Source organism: Staurois parvus, unplaced genomic scaffold (genome assembly GCF_062004578.1).
Source record: "Staurois parvus isolate SC_StPar_1 unplaced genomic scaffold, SC_StPar_1.0 ptg000362l, whole genome shotgun sequence".
Lineage (NCBI taxonomy): Eukaryota > Metazoa > Chordata > Amphibia > Anura > Ranidae > Staurois > Staurois parvus.
The window spans coordinates 3264033-3283094 of NW_028318158.1; the positions used below are offsets into that span (position 1 = coordinate 3264033).

Genomic DNA, 19062 nt, shown 5'->3' on the forward strand with positions numbered 1-19062 from the left:
AGAATTGGTCCATATCACTTCTTAAAAGGAGAAGCATGTCCAAGGCTCTTTTGGCCATAATTCTTCTATGGGTCAAAGGAGTGCACTTAGTTCTGCATTCCTGTGACCTAGATTAAGCCAACAGCGGGCCAAAGCCTGCTGATGGCACAGAACTGATCCAGGCTATGCAGACATTCTGACAATAATGTTGGGATCTACCCAGATGCCTGAATGGCATAATATCACTTATTTGTAAATCATCTTTATATCTAGGTTTGCATAAAGGACTGTGCAGCAGTAATCATCAGTGTTAATTGGTCTGCAGACACCCAGAAGGTGCTCCAGCCTGGTTTCTTTAAGTTATTACAAAGATACAATGTTGCATCGTTTATTTTTTATTAATACTATAATCTCATACATTTATAGCAGACAATGCAATCTGACTTTAAATAAAAGTTACCCCTTTCCCACGTTGGCTGGGCTGAGATATGGCTATATAATGCTCACTACAATCCAAGATGTATCTGCAGCTTTCTAGAATGTTGGGAGCTAGTAAGAGCACTTGGATCCCAGGAGTTAATATGGGAATCAGGCCTTAATCTGCTCCAATCAAAAAAAAAAAAGCAGTGAAGGGCAGTGTCTGTGTTCTGGTATACAGTGAAAGGATCTGCCCATCTCCCACAGATTTTCAGTAAACCATGGCAACTTCCTTCCATCAATAAACAGGGATTTAGAGGTGACACGTTCTCTTTGTGGGTATTTGCATATTATTTTGTGATGGAATATTCTTTACAAGGACAAAGATGATCGTTCAGTTTTGCGCACTTGCTGGTTTCTGATCAGGGCTCCAGTAGTAGAAATGAATTCAGAATTTCCATCTCCACCAGACAGCAACATCTATTTGAACACTATACCATGACATCACCTTCCCCAATGGATTCTTTGTAATGCAAAACTAGTAACAAGTGATTCTAACTGCAAGATGGAGACTTCTTCCTGGTGCGAGAGGCAAGGACACAAACGGTTGGGTTCCCTCGCCATTGGAGCCTCCAAGAGATTTAAGAAGCTGGACGGTGATTCATCCCACTCAGAACTGAAATTTCAGTGTTGGAAGGAGTTTGTTATTATAATGGATTTTGGATTTAGACAGGATGGCTATTTTAGTCTTCATATATTATGCAGTCCTAAACTGTGCACAGATGTCACAATGCAGCCATGGCTTCCACAGCTTCTATGAGGTTCAGGGCAAGGCTGTATTGACCATTGTTTTCCGGAAGAAGTTCCACAACTTTGTCTACCATTTTGGCCGTGGTAGGGATTGGCACATCAGTATTCTGGAGATCCTGTGGATCCTAAAATAAGAACAAAGCAGATTTAGTAGACTGCTCCTGTGTGACCTCTTTCCAAGAGACAGGAACCACGCAGACACCAGATTCCAGCCTCTATTCCTAAACTGTAATGTCTTGCTGGATGACATAGAACTAAGTGATATAATGGCCTGACATTAAGAGCTGTGGCAGGTTCTGACTAAAGCTGACCACCCATGGCTGGAATTTTAGATGTTTCATCAGAAACAGGACACATTTGGTACCCTCTTGCCCCGCATCCTTCAATCTGAAAATCAAAGGAGCTGGGTGGAGAACTGACAGCTAAATAGTGACCGTATCCAATCAGATGCAGCCACTATTCAGGTATTCTGACAGCCATGAGTGCCAGCTGTCAGATTACGATAGGAGTGATTCCATGCCATTTAGCATAGGTGGGGATATTGACAGATTTCTCTTGTTCGGGCTGTTGGACCACTGGAACACAAGTAATTAAATGTTACTTTATCCCCTTCACGCCTAAGGATAAAACAAATCTTAAAGCTGAAGCACACTTTTCTATGTGTTAGCAAAACCGTACATATCATCACAACTATTTTGTGCATGTAGGTGGATTATACATTGTTTTTTCCAGGACAAATTGGGATTTCATTTGGTGGTAAATTATATCTCCGGATTTGTTTTTATTGTCAAAGGAAAACTGACCCAAAATAGGTTTTTTTTTTATCCTGCCACTGACACCGATACTAATTTAAACATTAAAAATAAAAATCCTGACCCAAAAAAAAAATACTGACCATGACCATATCACTAACCTAAATCAAACCTTGATCTAGGTATTTTATTTATTAATTTCGAAAAGTGTCTGATGTGATTTTTATGGGCTTGCAGGACACAAACTGACATTGTTAGCTGGGCTTTTTTATCAGCCCATGGAGACCACTGTGAGAGGTCTGATTGGCAGAGCACTGTCCCATGCTCCTTCACAGCCAGAGGTATTAGGTATTTCCTTTGGTTCCCAATGCTGAACTGAGTGATGGGGAAGCAAAGGAAAAAAAAACTGTATGTTGCTGGGTTGGGGTGTTAAAAATAAACCTGTTCATTCGCCTTAAAATGGGGGCCATGGATGTCCCACAGTTTCTATATTCTGTGACAGATTTATGTGATCTACTTGGTATAATAATATATAAAAGATTCCTTCTGGTGTTCTGATTATTGCTCAAGAAATCTGTCTGGAAGCTTCTCTCAAGATGACCCATACGGTCTCTATAGACAGGATGGCAGTTGTCTGACACACTTTGCTAACCAATACCAGAAACTAGGAAGCCGCTGTGTTGATTATTTTTAACCAGTTTCTATTGTTTATTCAGAGATACGAAGATCTGCCCAGCACCAGCCTATGTTCTCTTCCATAATAATCCAAAGTAATTATAGAAACATCTTTCAAAAGAAAAATATTCTAGCAGCTACATACCACCTCCCCTCTAATGGGTGTGCCGAGCTGCAGAACCAGTAAAGCGCAGTCAGTTAGAAGCACTATTAAGCAGGAACAAGAGCAAATATGACTGTCCACATGCTTATACTCTGTATAAATTCAGGAAAAAGGTTTTCAAAAGTTAATAGACACTGAGATTATTTTTTGCAGTGAAAGGCATCAAATTTCCATGTAAACGTGTGGCTAGGTTATGGAAGTATTATTATTAACAAATAGTAAATTACCTTTAAAACAGGCCCATGCTGACATCTGTATTTACAGTCACTTTTTTTTTTTTTTTAGATTCTTTAACAACTTGCCCTCCAGAGGATTTAGCCCCCTTTTTGACCAGGCCATTTTCTGCATTATGGCACTGCGTTACTTTAACTGACAATTGCGCGGTCATTCAACACTGCACCCAAATTAAATTTACGTCCTTTTTTCCCCCACAAATTAAGCTTTCTTTCTGTGGTCTAGATTTCCAACAATTTTGAGGAAAAAAAACAATATTTTTTACTTTTCACATGTCCAGTAAAAAAATCTTAGAATACATTTTGGCCTAAATTTATGGAGAAATTTGATTTCTTTTGCTATATGTCTTTGCTAAAAAAAAAAAGATCCCAATACGTGTAAATTAATTGGTTTATGTGAAAGTTATAGCGTTTACAAATGGCTGTATAGATACTGGGATTATTTTTTAATTTTTACTAGTAATGGCAGCGATCAGCAACTTATTGCAGGACTGCGGCGGGTATTTTGACATTGGGGGGGGACTGACTTGATGTCACTGACATCCCCAGTGACACCAATAGAGTGATCAGTGCTTTAAAAAAAAAAACAAAAAAAGCACTGACACTGTACAAATAGCACTGGGCAGGAATGGGTTAACATGAGGGGTGATCAAAGTGTTAACTGTGTGCAGTTCTCCTTCCCGTTGGAGATGCTTGGCAATCACTGGGCGGCGGCAAGCAATCACTGGACGAGACCCGGTGATTGACAGCCGTGGCCGGGAATGGCGGCAGAGGTAGGGCGCGCATGCACCTCCTACCCAGAAATGCAAAATCACGTATATATACACGTGATTTTGCGCACCCATGTCACCCTGTAGCAGTGTTTCTGCTATAGGACAGTCAGGAAGCAGTTAACCTCTTGCCGACTCGCTCACAGGAATTCTATTGCAGGCGGGCAGCGTGTATCATGTATATATACATGATCGTCGTTCTTCGGAGTTGTGATTGGACACAGCACAAGTTTGGCAGTTGATTTCAGACAATAATTGAAATCAGCTGATCTGCTGTGTCCAATCACACACAGAGTTGTGTGTTCACAAAAACAAAGTACTGTGTACAGGGAACAGCCAGATAGTAAAGTAAAAGCAGCACATATTACACATTGTTAGGCACACATTTAACTCTTTGATTGCCCCTAGATGTTAAACCCTTCCCAGCCAGTGTCATTAGTACAGTGACAGTGTATTAGTGCCACTACTGGTAATACTGTACAGAGACCAGTGCTGTCAGTATACCTCGCAGCCAGCACCAGACTGCCCACCACACTATCACAGTCCCACTAAAAATAGCATCATATCTGTGTAAATTCCAATGTATATATACCATAGTTTGTAGACACTATACCTTTCACACAAACCAATTAATATACACTTATTGGGATTTCTTTTTTTTTTACCAAAGATGTGGCAGAATGCATTTTGGCCTAATTTTCTGAAATTAGATTTTTTTTTTAATATGTTTTAAAGCAGAAGGTAGAAAATATCTTTTTTTCAACATTTTTGGTCTTTTTCCGTTTATACACTGCTCAAAAAACAAAAGGAACACTTTTTAATCAGAGTATAGCATCAAGTCAATTAAACGTCTGGGATATTGATCTGGTCAGTTAAGTAGCAGAGGGGGTTGGTAATCGTTTCAGCTGCTTTGGTGTTAATGAATTTAACAACAGGTGCACTAGAGGGGCAACAATGAGACAACCCCCAAAACAGGAATGGTTTTACAGGTGGAGAACACTGACAGTTCTTTCCCTACTCATCTTTTCTGACTGTTTTTCACTAGTCTTACATTTGGCTAGGATGAGTGTCACTACTGGTAGCATGAAGCGATATCTGCACCCTAAAGAGGTTGCACAGGCAGTACAACTCCTCCAGGATGGCACATCAGCATGTGCCATTGCCAGAACAGTCTCAAAGGCATGGAGGAAATTCCAGTAGACAGGCTGTTACTCTAGAAGAGCTGGACAGGGCTGTAGAAAGTCCTTAATCCATCAGCAGGACCAGTATCTGCTGCTTTGTGCAAGGAGGAACAGGATGAGCACTGCCAGAGCCCTTCAAAATGACCTCCAGCAGGTGACTGGTGTGAATGTCTCTGACCAAACAATCAGAAACAGACTTCATGAGGGTGGCCTGAGAGCCCGACATCCTCTAGTGGGCTCTGTGCTCACTGCCTGGCACCATAGAGCTGGATTGGCATTTGCCATTAAACACCAGAATTGGTAGGTCCGCCACTGGTGCCCAGTGCTTTTCACAGAGCAGGTTCACCCTGAGCACGTGACAGACGTGAAAAGGTCTGCAGAAGCTATGGAAAATGTTATGCTGCCTGTAACATCATTCACCATAACAGTTTTGGTGGTTGTCAGTGATGGTCTGGGGAGGCATATCCATGGAGGGACGCACAGACCTCTACAGGTTACACAATGGCACCCTGACTGGCATTAGGTTTCAGGATGAAATCCTTGGACCCATTGTAAGACCCTACGCTGGTGCAGTGGGTCATGGGTTCCTCCTGCTGCACAATAATGCCCAGCCTCATGTGGTGAGAGTATGTAGGCAGTTCCTGGAGGATAAAGGAATTGATACCTTTGACTGGCCCCCCATGCTTGCCTGACCTAATTCCAATAGAACGCCTCTGGGATATCATGTTTTGGTTCATCTGACGCCAGGTTGCACCTCAGACTGTCCAGGAGCTCAGTGATGCCCTGGTCCATATCTGGGAGGAAATATCCCAGGACACCATTCTTCATCTCATTAGGAGCATGCCCTGACGTTGTCAGGCATGCATACAAGCACGTGGGGTCATACAAACTACTGAGTACCATTTTGAGTTGCTGCAATGAAATTTCATCAAAATGGACTAGCCTGCTGTATAATTTTTTCACTTTGAATTCAGTCCTCTGTAGGTTGATCATTTTTATTTCCATCAAAGACACCCAAAAAATCAAACAATGGGGCATCCTTACTTTCCTAACACATTACCCAATCCATATCAGTATAGATATCCAGCATGATATTTTTCCCCATTGAGATCTGATGTGTTTTCAAAGTGTTCCTTTGTTGGAGCAGTGTATAATAAAAAAAAAAAAAAAAAAAAAACAGTGGTGATCAAATACCACCAAAAGAAAGCTCTATTTGTGTGAAAAAATTATAAAATTTTCTTTGGGTACAGTGTTGCGTGACCGAGCAATTGCCAATTAAAGTAGCACAGTGCTAAATAGCAAAAAATGCTCTGGTCATGAAGGGGATAAAAGCTTCCGGAGATCAAGTGGTTAAAATTGACGCCAGAAGCATTTTCTCTGCAGCTTAGCTCCCTTTCCTCCAAGTAGTGAGAAAGTGACTAAGCAGTGCAGCTCCCCTCTCCCACTCAGTAGTGTCTCAGCAACTAACCATCCCACAAAGAATGACTCAGCAGCTCAGCTCCCCCTCCCAGCAATGACTCAGCAGCTCAGATCACCCTGATCCCCTATCCAGCAGTGACTCAGTAGCTCACCATGCTGCCCCACTCCTTCTGCTTCCTTATTATTATACAGGATTTATATAGCGCCAACAGTTTGCTCAGCGCTTTACAATATAAAGGGAGACAATACAGCAATGATGCAGTTCAATACAAGAGGGTTAGGAAGGCCCTGCTCCTTGGAGCTTACATCCTAAGAGGGAAGGGCTGGTGGCACAAAAGGTAATAACTGCGGGGGATGAACTGATAAGAGAAATACTGTAGAAGATTCAGTTATTAGCTGAAGACAGGATAGGGTTCCCTGAAGAGAGAGGTTTTCAGAGTTCACCTAAAAATGGGCAGAGTGATAGTCAGATGGATTGGGGTAAAGAGTTCCAGAGGATGGGGGAAGCTCTGGAGAAGTCCTGGAGACAAGCATGGGAGGAAGAGACAAGGAGCTAGAGAGCAGGAGGTCGTGGGAGGAGCGGAGAGAACAGTTTGGGTGATATTTGGAGAGAAGATTGGTGATGTAATTTGGGGCAGTTATAAATGGCTTTATACGTTATTGTTATGTTTTTTTATTCGTTGGGCAGTGGGAAGCCAGTGGAGGGAATGGCAGATATGGAACAGTTGGTAAGGTGGATGAGTCTGGCAGCAGCATTCATGATAGGCTGAAGAGGGGATAGCCTGCGATGAGGTAGACCAATAAGGAGAGAGTTACAAAAGTCAAGGCGAGAGATAACCATGGAGTGAATAAGGTGTCCGTTTATGAACCAGCGGTAATAGATCGCTGCTCAGTTCTCCGGCATTCTCGGAGAACACAGTTCTCCTGTGAATGCAGTTTATGAAGCAGTACTCCGAACGAAGGGAGAACGGTCTCCAAACGTTGGAGAACGGTCTACAAACTCTGGAAAACGGCTGATTTTACTATAATCTCGCGAGATTACAGTAAAAGATCAGTTTACTAAGCAGAGGTAAATTATCTCTGCTTAGTTTGCGGTCCCTCTGATTCTCCAGCTCTGGGCTGGAGAATCTGGAGGGAGAACACAGATCTCCAGTGAAGGGCTGACATGATCTCCTGAGTGTCAAACTGTGAATGACCAGAGAATAGCTGAGATCCGTTGAATCGCAGCTATTCTCTGTGTCATGAACGGACACCTAAATTGCTTAGTGATTTCAGTGATTAAAAACGGGCGTATCTTGGAGATGTTGCGGAGGTGAAGTCTACAAGATTTGGACAGCGATTGGATTTGGGACTGAAAGGACAGATGGGAGTCTAGGATTACACCTAGCACCCTGGCATGAGGGGAGGGAATGATGATTGTGTTATTGATCTTGATGGAGAATTCAGGGGAGGAGCACGGGCTGGGGGGAATACTAAGAGCTCCGTTTTAGAAAGGTTGAGTTTGAGGAAGTGGAGTGACATCCATACTGATATGTCACTTAGTAGGTTATTAATTTTATACAAAAGGGTAATAGAGATGATGTGATGGAGGTGACTCAAGTACAGTTCTTAGGTGGCGGTAGGGTAGGCTTCCCCAAATAAATTAGTTTTGAAGGATCGTCTAAAGGCAGACAAGTAGGAGCTAACCAGACATACTGAGGAAGGAAGTTCTACAGGATTGAAGAGGCTCTAGAGCAGCCCTGGATGCGAGTGTAGGAGGAGTTAACAAGGGAACTTGAGAGCAGGTCTTGAGAGGAGCGAAGAGGACAGTTTGGGCGATATCTGCAGATGAAGTTGGTGATGTAGTTGGGGGCTATGCTGTGGCTAGTATTTTGAATTTTATATGTTGGGCTAGTGGAAGCCAGTGAAGAGATTGGCAGAGGGGCAGCCGTCACAGATCAGTTGGTAAGGTGTATTAGTCTAGCAATAGCATTCATAGGGGGGATAGCCTGTGTAGGGGTAGGTCAGTGAGGAGAGAGTTGCAGTAGTCAAGGCGGGAAATAACCAAGGAGTGAATAAGCTGTTTTGTGGTGTCATTAGTCAGGAAGGGGTGAATTCTGAAAATGTTGCGGATGTTGAGGCGATAAGATTTAGCCAGTGATTGGATGTGGGGGCTAAAGGAGAGGTCAGAGTCTAGGATTACACCTAGCACCCTTGCATGTGTGGAGGGACCAATGGTTGTGCTGTTGATCTCAATGGCAAAGTCATGGGGAGGAGGAAATATTACAAGCTCAGTTTTAGAAAGATTGAGTTTGTGTGGCTCTGTGCTTTCTGCACCTCTCCTGCTAAATCTTTAATATTTCCCCACACTGTTTTTCTGCATGCAGCCTGTGAATTAGTCAGTCCTGTGTGCACTCACCATTGCTTTGATCCAGGTACAGAGGGTTGGTGGCAGCTTGGCCAGAAGCTCCATTCCTTCCTTTGTCTGTGTGTGCAGTAGTGCATATGCCAGTCTCTGTCCACACAGGACCAGTAATTGGGATGCCAGCACCTCCTTATCCAGCACTTGTAGAATAGCCTAACAGAAACATCTATTACACACAAAGCAGCAACATAATGACACAAATCATATCTAAATGAGTAAGAGCTGTCAGTGGCTTCAGTACCCTCCCAGCATCCAATGACATTGAGGGGAACTACAGCCAAAAATAATAATAATAAAAAAAAAAAAAGAATAGCTCCTTAAAAGATGAAATAAGAAAAACAGCTTTTGCAGCAATATTCACCTTTAATACAGAGATTTTCCCTGCAGTACTTATTTCTGCCACTAGTTGTCTGATGCCCACCATCATTATACCCATTGCCTCTGAGCCCTGGTTGTCCTGGGTCTGACCAAGCAAAAGGAAAAGTGGCACAGTGATGAGCTCACCACTCTATCACTCTGCTCTCTCCTCTTATCAACATGCTTATATATGTCAATACATGAACCAATTGGTTCCTTGTGCTGCTGTTCTCACTCCAACTGTGCTGTACAGAGGCTAATACCAGGATTATAATCTCCATTCCTGTTGCAGGTCAGGGACTTGATTGGGCTGATTTACTGGATAAATTGTGTAAATATTCACTTCAATTACCCAATCATGTGCAGATGAATTTAAAAGATATACAATTTTAAATTATTGGATGTAAATCAGCCTCAATATATAATTGCTGAAAATAGCCAGGTAACTAGCATTTTCAGCAGTTGGGAAAACCATCATATTTCTGACAGTACAGGCTTCCTTTAAACCTGTCATCTGTTTAGGCTTCCAGCAGATGTTAAATCTCCAGTACATGCTTTTACTGCTCATGTATTCTAGTAGCACTTACCTCCTCTGCCAGATGGTCAAAACCGTAGTTGTAGAGCTCACATACGTAGTGCCGTCTCAGCGTGTCTTCATTCACCTGAAGATGTGATGCCAGCTCCACGGCAAGTGCTGGCCAGTCCACTGGATCACCCGGTACGTCTGCCATCACGTCTTCTGATTTCACTGTAATTTGTGACTGAAACTGAGCCTGGACAGCAGAACTGATCACCTTCATTAAGAACTGGAGAGACAGCAGAGGAATGGGACAGGTTAGAGCCAATAAGGAAAATTATGCACACAATTTACAAGCTGCGCCACCTCATGGTAAAAGCTGAAGCCGCATGAATTATTTTACCTCATTATCATTTGATTCTATTTATTTATTACAGGTACCATAACTCTCAAGGAGCGTACAATTTAAGGTCCCTAAACGCACATTCATCCTTACACATACTAGGATCCAATTAACCTACCAGCATGTCCTTGGTGTGTGGTAGGAAACCGGAGTACATGGAGGAAACCCATACAGGCACAGAGAGAGAACATGCAAACAGGTGGTGCCGTGGTTGGGATTCGCACCAACGACCCTAGTACTGCCAGGCGTAAGTGCTAACCATTTACCTGCTTTGCTGCCCATTTCTTATCCATATATAATTATTTGTGAACTGAACATTTTTATGTTAAAATAAAAATATCACAGAGCACTTCAAGCAGCAAGAAGGACCTTAGTTGCAAGGTTCACCTCAGCAAAGTGCCCCCCTCTCATAAACACTGCATGAAAATACAAAAAAAACCTAGTGAGGGTAAAAAGTTGTATCATTTCCTTACATTTCCCCTTGCACCTAGATGACGGTGACATCATGCTCTTTCCAGCAAGATCTTGGGGAACACTGAGTCCCAAATATCGCAAGAAGACGAAACTGTGCTGCGCTGTGCTGCAATGTCTTAAGATTTGGCTACTTAACATTTCCCAGGATCTTGTCAGCAAGTGGATGGTGTCACCGCCTGAACTATGGGAGTCAGGTAAAGGGGAGTATATCATCTAATTATTTTTCCTTCCCATAGACTTTTTTTTCCCACTTTTATGCAGCATTTAAGGAATGGGGAGGGGGGTCACATAAGAAGACCTTGCCTGACGTGCAACTGGTAACTAGACAAATGGCTTAAAGGAGAATTAAACTCTAATTAAAAATATTATTGCAGAAGAGATATGCATTGTCTCTTCTGCAATAAACGAAATGTATCTGCCTGCTGACTGGCTTACGTAGAATGTACACTGAGCTGCACGTGCACAGCTCAGTATACATTCCTGCACAGTACCTGTGTGCTGAGATGACTGCGCTCCTGCACATCCATGGAAGAGATGTCATCCCACGCCGGCCAATGAAGATGGTTGAAAAGAAAAAGAAGCCAGAGAGAAGATGCCAGTGCCGCTGAGGGACCTTACAGGCATCGGACCATTGAAGCAAAGGTAAGTATCGAGTTTAGTTCTGCTTTAACCTCTCCCAGAATGTAATCCTTGACCTTACCCTGACACTTAACCCAACACATAGAAATACACCCTCAAAATCTTAACCTTAATTCTTAAAAGGGCCAATATGGCCAAATAAGGCAAGCAGCGCGCAAATGATTAGTTGCCCATAATGACTGTGGTCGCCCTGCACCTGCTTGCATCGCAGGTCCTTTGGTACAACTTCCTCTCCAGTAAAGAGAACAGTGAACAGCACAGTAGTGACATCTCAAAATCTTGTGAGACTAGCAGTCAGAAGCAGCAGTGCCTTAGATGATCTCACACTGTGGATATGCAGCTTTGAGGCTCAGAGTAGAAAGTATACTAGTATTCTTCAGATAATTTTCAATACAAAATCTGAGTCTTTCAGGGTACTGCTTCAGCACAGTTAACATTCCTAGATGTTCCCTTTAAGGCAGAAAAACTTCTCTGAGTTCAGCTCTACTTTAATTTTAACCTCTATCCACAATACTTAAATTGAAAGTAAAGGCGAATCCCAACTAACTCTAAACCTACACTCAGCCACATTCTAAGCCTAATCTATCCACCCCTGTAATGAAAAAGAAAAAAAAAAAATCGCTATACTTCCCTATTCTGTTCCAGTCCCAGGCTGAGCTGTCAGCAGTGCCTTCAGTGTACAGGACAGGCAGCTAACAACAGAAGACCCATAGCAAGTATACAGGTGATGTCACTTCCCAAGCATTTCCCAGCCATTGTTGGCTTTCTCCTGCACACAGAGGGCACTGCTGGACACCGGACCGAAGCGGCTGCAGAACAGGTAAGTATAGTGAATTTTTCTTTACAGGTCTAGATAGATTAGGCTTAGAATGTGGCTGAGTGTAGGTTTAGAGTTAGTTAGGATTTGTCTTTACTTCCACTTTAAAGTACATTAACCCCTCAAAATCCATATCTACCTTGCAACTGTCAAAAACTACCAAGCTACCCTGATCAGTAAGATTCCATTCCGTGTGCTAAAAAGAAGCTGCAAAACCAAATGACTGATAATATGAGGCAGGAATAAGTCATGGATACCTGTTGTCGGAGGCTCACTATGCTGGGGTCCATGTCTCCACTCGGCAGTAGCTGAATTGAAGTGAGGTCTTTAAAGAAGGCATTTTTGCCCTGAATAAAATAGAGAAATGTACAATGTTACAACAGAAGTAATATCTCCATATACTTTCCTGCAGGATCTACTGCAACCAAGACACACAGAGCACTTCTCTGCTCAGATCCTTTTTTCCTGCCTCTTAAATGCGAACCTTGTATATTTTCAGTGTTACTGTAAAATGTACATGAAAGCAGCTTTTTAATCGGTTGTGAACAGTGGGACATACTACACCCCCCCCCCCCCCCCAAAAAAAAAAAATCACTGAAGTATGCAGTATGTGTGTGCACCCTGTACATTTGCCCTACTGTGGCTCCCCTCACATTTACCAGAAATTGTACATATTACAGCAACTGTAACAGCTGCTACTGTCAATAAAGAACAGTCTGACCCAGTGTTTATAAACATTGTTCAGAACAGAGAGAGCTACAAAGTAACATATTTACTTTTGTAATCACTCTGTTTCATTCAGAGTAAGGCCCCCTTCATATTGACGGTCCGATTGGGTCCACCTTCCAGTTTTTCAGGCGTACCTGATCGGACCATCCATCGCGCTGTATGGAGCGGTGGATCAGATGACAGTTGGATAGAAATGGACAGGCTGTCTGTTTCCGTCTGAACGACCCATAGAGAACGGCAGGCTGTGTCTGTGTCCGCATGTTCAGCAGGGATCAGCGGAGAGATCCCCCACTGAGCAGACAGATCCCCTTGACAGAGTCCGCCTCGTCTGAAAGGAGTCTAAGGGATAAGCTTTGATCTGCATATGATATCAGTTAAATAAACCTCAGAAGAATTATTTAACCCCTTATTAACTGTTTTGGGGATTAGACAGAACCGAGGATCACAGTAAATACATATCCATTTCCATAATCTGGAATTTTCCTGATTCACTCTCTTTTGTATGAACAAAAAACATTTGACCTGGACAGAAAATAGCCTAATAACATTGGTTTTTGCCCCTATTTACACATAGGAAATGTACATGCAGTTTTATTAAAAGGAAATTTGCTTTCCCAAGATATATTCAGTATGTGAATGCAATCACACACTAAGAAACAACTCTGACAATCTGTCACTTACGCACGGCTCTACTACTACTCTTGGTGGCCGAATACCAGTGTGCGAAGGAAAGGTGAGCGTGTGCTGTTGGGGAGGGCTGCATTAAAGTGAATCTGCTGTTTTGCCTGTATAACAAAGTACAGATTGCCATTAATAAATAAGACCCAGTGTTCTTATATAGCCAATATGGGGAAAATATTCACTAAACAACGTTCATTGGTGATGTGTGAAGATAACATCAATAAGGGCAGAAGGGCACTAGCACTCACCTTACTGTCAAAGAGAGATAGAGGTTTAACAGACTTGAGTGAGAACTTCATGATGGCATACATGATGGCAGAGAGCACATACTGGTGTTCTACCAGCGGATAGTGAATGTGTTTCTGCTCCAGAGCCAATTCAACAATAGAGTTGGGACCCTCCACTGCCATCCAGGAGTCTTCTACCTCCAGCACCGGGGCCAACATCTCCTCACTGCTGACATCAGCCTGTACAGACCAACAAACACTCTGTAATAAGGCAGGATTGTGTACACACAAGAACAACAGCATCACAACAATGTACCTTTGTGTAAAAATAAAGTGTGTCTTCATATCAATGTATATATATAATATATATATATATATATATATATATATATATATAGACAAAATTATGGAAACACCAGGTAACAGAATAAAATCATTACCTAATATGGTGTTGGACTGCCTTTGGAATCAAAGATGGGCTGAATTCGCCTGGGAATTGCAAATACCTGTGAATTGCAAATATAAGTCTTGGATGGGGGAGAATGGAATCTGATACCACTCTTTATCCAAAAATCATTCCAGTTCTTGTAGATGCCAGAGGCAGAAAACAAGCCTGATCCTTGTTCTCCAAAATTGGCCAGAGTGGCTCTATGATACTGAGATCTAGTGACTGCAGTGCCCAGGGAAGGTGCGAGACTTCAGCTGTATGTTTGTCAAACCACGACTTGACAACACAACACCAGCTGTGTGAATAGAAGCATTATCATCTTGGTAAATGGGGAAACAATGTATGCACCATGGGGTGCAAATGACCAAAATTGTACATAGTCATTGGCAGTGTTCTACCTTTCAAGGTGATGCAGAATACCAAGATATGGCTGCTAAAACCATGATTGCACCACCACCATGCTTTATCGTTGGCACAAGACAGTCCTGGCTGCAAGCTTGGGATGGTGTTTGCCACTCGTAAACACGTCTTGTGGTTGGGATCAGTGTGAAGCTTGATTCATCGGACCATACTATAGTCTTCCATTGATCGATAGTCCACGATTTATGGGTGTTGCACCACTCTCTCTTTTTCTAAGCATTAATATTGGTCACTAGTAGCTTGGCAATTGGAGCTCACCCATGAATGTTTTGCCTATGGAATTCTCTCTGCACAGATTTTGTGGACAAAGGCTTTGGAAGATTGAGATTGAGCTCTTCAGTCACTTTTTCAGCAGTTGTTTTCTGATTCCGGGTCACAGTCCTGTGCAATGTCTTTTTGTCTCTTTCGATCAGTTAACTGTACTCATGCTTATCAGACGATGTTTTCCTAAAAACTGTATATGCCGTCACAACCTTTGATACTGTACCTCATGAAATGGCAAATTAATTGGCAACTTCAGTCGCAGTGGCACCAGCTAAGCGGCACCAACAATTTGCCGTCTTTTGAAGCTCAGTAAGTTCTGAGATGACTCTGTATTACTAGCAGCGCACACAGTGAATGAGGAAAGTGAGGCTTCCCACCTGTCAGCTAAGTTTTCACTTTCACACCTGCAAACCATGTAGTGTTTCCATTTTTTGTCAAAGCCGTGTGTGTGTATATACAGTTGTGTTCAATATAATAGCAGTCAGACATCACTAACCTAATCAATCACTGTTTTTGGTAAATGTTGTACATGCTGGTTACAGTGCATTTCTCTCTGAAATTCTGAGGAAAATGGGTTGTTCCAGACATTATTCAGAAGAACAGCGTATCTTGATTAAAAAGTTGATTGGAGAGGGGAAAACATATAAAGAAGTGCAGAAAATGATAGGCTGCTCAGCTAAAATGATCGCAAATGCTTTAAAATGGCAACCAAAACCTGAAAGACGTGGAAGAAAGCGAAAAACTACCATTTGAATGGATAGAAAAATAGCCAAAATGGCAAGGACTCAGCCAACAATCAGCTCCAGGAAGATCAAAGAAGGTCTAAAGTTCCCTGTGAGTACTGTTACAATTAGAAGATGCCTATGTGAAGCCAAGCTACCTGCAAGAAGCCCCCGCAAAGTCCCACTGTTGAAAAAAAGACGTGCTGAAGAAGTTACAATTTGCCAAAGAGCACATTGACTGGCCTAAAGAGAAATGGCACAACATTTTGTGGACTGATGAAAGTAAGATTGTTCTTTTTGGGTCTAGTGGCCGGAGACAGTTTGTCAGACGACCCCCAAACACTGAATTCAAGCCACAGTACACTGTGAAGACAGTGAAGCATGGTTGCGCAAGCATCATGATATGGGGATGTTTCTCATACTACGGTGTTGGGCCTATTTATCGCATACCAGGGATCATGGATCAGTTTGAATACATCAGAATACTTGAAGAGGTCATGCTGCCTTATGCTGAAGAGGAAATGCCCTTGAAATGGGTGTTCCAACAAGACAACGACCCCAAACACACCAGTAAACGTGCAACATCTTGGTTCCAGACCAACAAGATTGACGTTATGGAGTGGCCAGCCCAATCCCCGGATCTTAATCCAATAGAAAATTTGTGGGGTGACATAAAAAAAATGCAGATTCTGAGGCAAAACCAAGAAATAGAGAAGAACTGTGGAATGTAGCCCAATCATCCTGGGCTGGAATACCTGATCACAGGGGCCAGAAGTTGGTTGACTCCATGCAACACAGATGTACAGCAGTTCTCAGAAACAGTGCGACTACAACTAAATATTCATTAAGTGATTCAAAGGAAAGCAAAATCTTCAAACATTTTTCAGTTTATATAGTGAATGTTTGAGTTTGTAAAGAAGAATACAAACACTGCTATTTTTTTTAACAGTCTAATATTCACTTTTCTTCAATTTTTTAGAGGAACAACATACATTTGATATATTTTTCTTCATGTTTTGATTTGGAATAGAATGTGTAGTGTTCCCAATGCATTTGTGTGTATGGAAATAAAAGCTATTAGAAGGATTATGAGCTTTATTCACTTTTTTCAACACACTGCTATTATTTTGAACACAACTGTAAGTATTCACAGCCTTTGCTCAATACTTTGCTGAAGCACCTTCAGCACCAATTACAGCTGCAAGTCGTTTTGAGTATGATGCTACAAGCTTGGCAAACCTATTTTTGGGCAATTTCTCCCATTCTTCTTTGCAGTTCACTTTTTTCAACACACTGCTATATATGGTGTGTGTGTATATATATATATATATATATATATATATATATATATATATATATATATATATATATATATATACACACACATACATACACACACAGTGCTCAGCATAAATGAGTACACCTCTTTTGAAAAGTAAGATTTTAATCAATAACTCAATGAGCACAAGAACAATTTCCAAAATTTTGACAAAACTGAGTTTTATAGAACATTTGTTTAGCTCATTACATGAAAGTAAGCTTAATAATATAACTTGGATTACAACATCTTCAGTTTTACTCAAATTAGTTGATGCAAAAATGAATACACCCCACAACAAAAATTGCTACATCTAGTACTTTTTATGACCTCCATGATTTGTAAGGACAGTACCAAGTCTAGGCATGGATTGAACAAGTTGGGGACATATTGCAACATCGATCTTTTTCCATTCTTCAAGAACGACCTCTTTTAGAGCCTCGATGCTGGATGGAGAGTGATGCTCAACTTGTCTCTTCAGAATTCCCCATAGGTGTTTGTTTGGGTTCAGATCAGGAGACATACTTGGCCACCGAATCACTTGCACCCTGTTCTTCAGAAATGCAACAGTGGCCTTAGATGTGTGTTTTGGATCATTGTCATGTTGTCATGTTGGAAAAGTGCACGACGGCCAAGGGCACGGAGTGATGGTAGCATCTTCTCTTTCAATATAGAGCAGTACATCTGTGAATTCATGATACCATCAATGAAATGCAGCTCCCCGACACCAGCAGCAGTCATGCAGCCCCACAGAAGGACATTGTCACCACCATGTTTCACTGTAGGCACCATGCAAGTTTCTTTGTACTCCTCACCTTTGTGACCCCATACAGTTTTGAAGCCATCAGTTCCAAAAACATTTATCTTGGTCTCATCACACCAGAGTACAGAGTCCCAGTAGTCTTCTTCTTTTTTAGCATGGGCCCTGGATAATTCTAGGTGGGCTTTTTTGTGCATGGGCTTTAGGAGAGGCTTCCTTCGTGGATGACACCCATGCATGCCATTCCTCTTCAGTGTGAGCTGTATTGTGTCACAGGAAACTATCACCTCAGTTTGGCTTTCTACTTCTTTAGCTAACTGCAGTGAACTTGCATGGCGATTTTCTCCAACCCTTCTCACCAGAAAACGCTCCTGTCGAGGTGTTAACCTCTATGGACAGCCTGGAGGTCTCTGTGAGAGGGTTGCAGTTTCATCTTTGTTACATTCATTCATCACGTTTGCTACAGTATTCTGACTGATAAGTAAAGCTTTGCTAATCTTCTTGTAGCCTTCACCTTCCTTGTGTAAAAAAATTATTTTCCGATCGCAACCTTTCTGTGAGTACTGGACGCGCGCGCGCTCTCAGCACGTCTTTTTTAAACAGAACGCAAATGTGCAGCCGCTCTGCGTCTACCCCCAGACGGTGAGAAGGCCGAACACTTGCGTTTGGCCAGCGTGAAGAGGTTAAGTATCGCCATTTTATAATCAACTGTCTGTTGGACACCTGTTTAATGAATAATTAGACTCACCTGTAGTTGACTTTTTGTTAGTTAGGATTTTGTTGTCTAAAATTTAGCTTTGCTCCTAAGACTTTCATTGGGGTGTATTCATTTTTGCAGCATGGTCTTAAATGATTTGTATTTCTGTCTCTTCAGTCCTGAGATTTACACAGCTCTTCCGCACAGCACAGTCCTGTCTAGCAGGGAAGAGGACTTCATTTGTCTGTGCTGCTGTAAACAACTTAAAAGTTTGCAGGTGAAAACAGAAAATCAAGTATTTTAAATGTTTACCTGCAGGGTTTTTCCTTTCCATAAATGGTTGTATAATCACTTGCATTATGCCTTGCATGTCATAGCCTTCTCCTATTCAGGAAGTGTCCAATTATTCTCTGTGCTGACCCAGCTCCTCTGCCCCTCCCCTCATAACCTTTTATGTGGCTGCTATCGGAAGGGCGAAAGGAAATATAAAGTGTGTCACTTGAGTGACAGCTCCGAGTCTGCAGGGACTGGTGGTATCACATCCAAGATGGTAGTACCCAGCAGCAGTTTCAGGGTTTTTAAAGTCCACACAAATGAGGATATTTTACAGATAAATAACATACTATACATACAATACATATGACCTTAAGGTAAGATTGTTGTTAAAATGAACAGTCTGCCGACAGTCTCTTTAAGCATCTCTGTATTTGATGCTAATTCTTAAACCACCTAATCAAAAGATGATCTTTAGAAATAAACATGAAAGAGCAGAATTGTCAGGATTAC

The 19062-nt window shown here is 42.0% G+C and overlaps 1 protein-coding gene across 3 annotated transcripts in view; it reads right to left on the reverse strand.

Annotated features, from left to right (window-relative positions):
• Window positions 1-358: 358 nt before the first annotated feature.
• Window positions 359-19062, reverse strand: part of RAB3GAP2 (RAB3 GTPase activating non-catalytic protein subunit 2) — a 107344-nt gene continuing 88640 nt past the window's right edge. For all 3 annotated transcript variants that reach the window (XM_089685031.1, XM_089685030.1, XM_089685032.1), the window contains exons 30-34: window positions 13669-13887; window positions 12268-12357; window positions 9748-9966; window positions 8798-8956; window positions 359-1331 (exon numbers count right to left, since the gene is read on the reverse strand). In XM_089685031.1, coding sequence (XP_089541157.1) covers window positions 1182-1331; window positions 8798-8956; window positions 9748-9966; window positions 12268-12357; window positions 13669-13887 — 837 coding nt within the window. In that variant the 3' untranslated portion in view covers window positions 359-1181. The remainder of the gene's footprint in view (window positions 1332-8797; window positions 8957-9747; window positions 9967-12267; window positions 12358-13668; window positions 13888-19062) is intronic.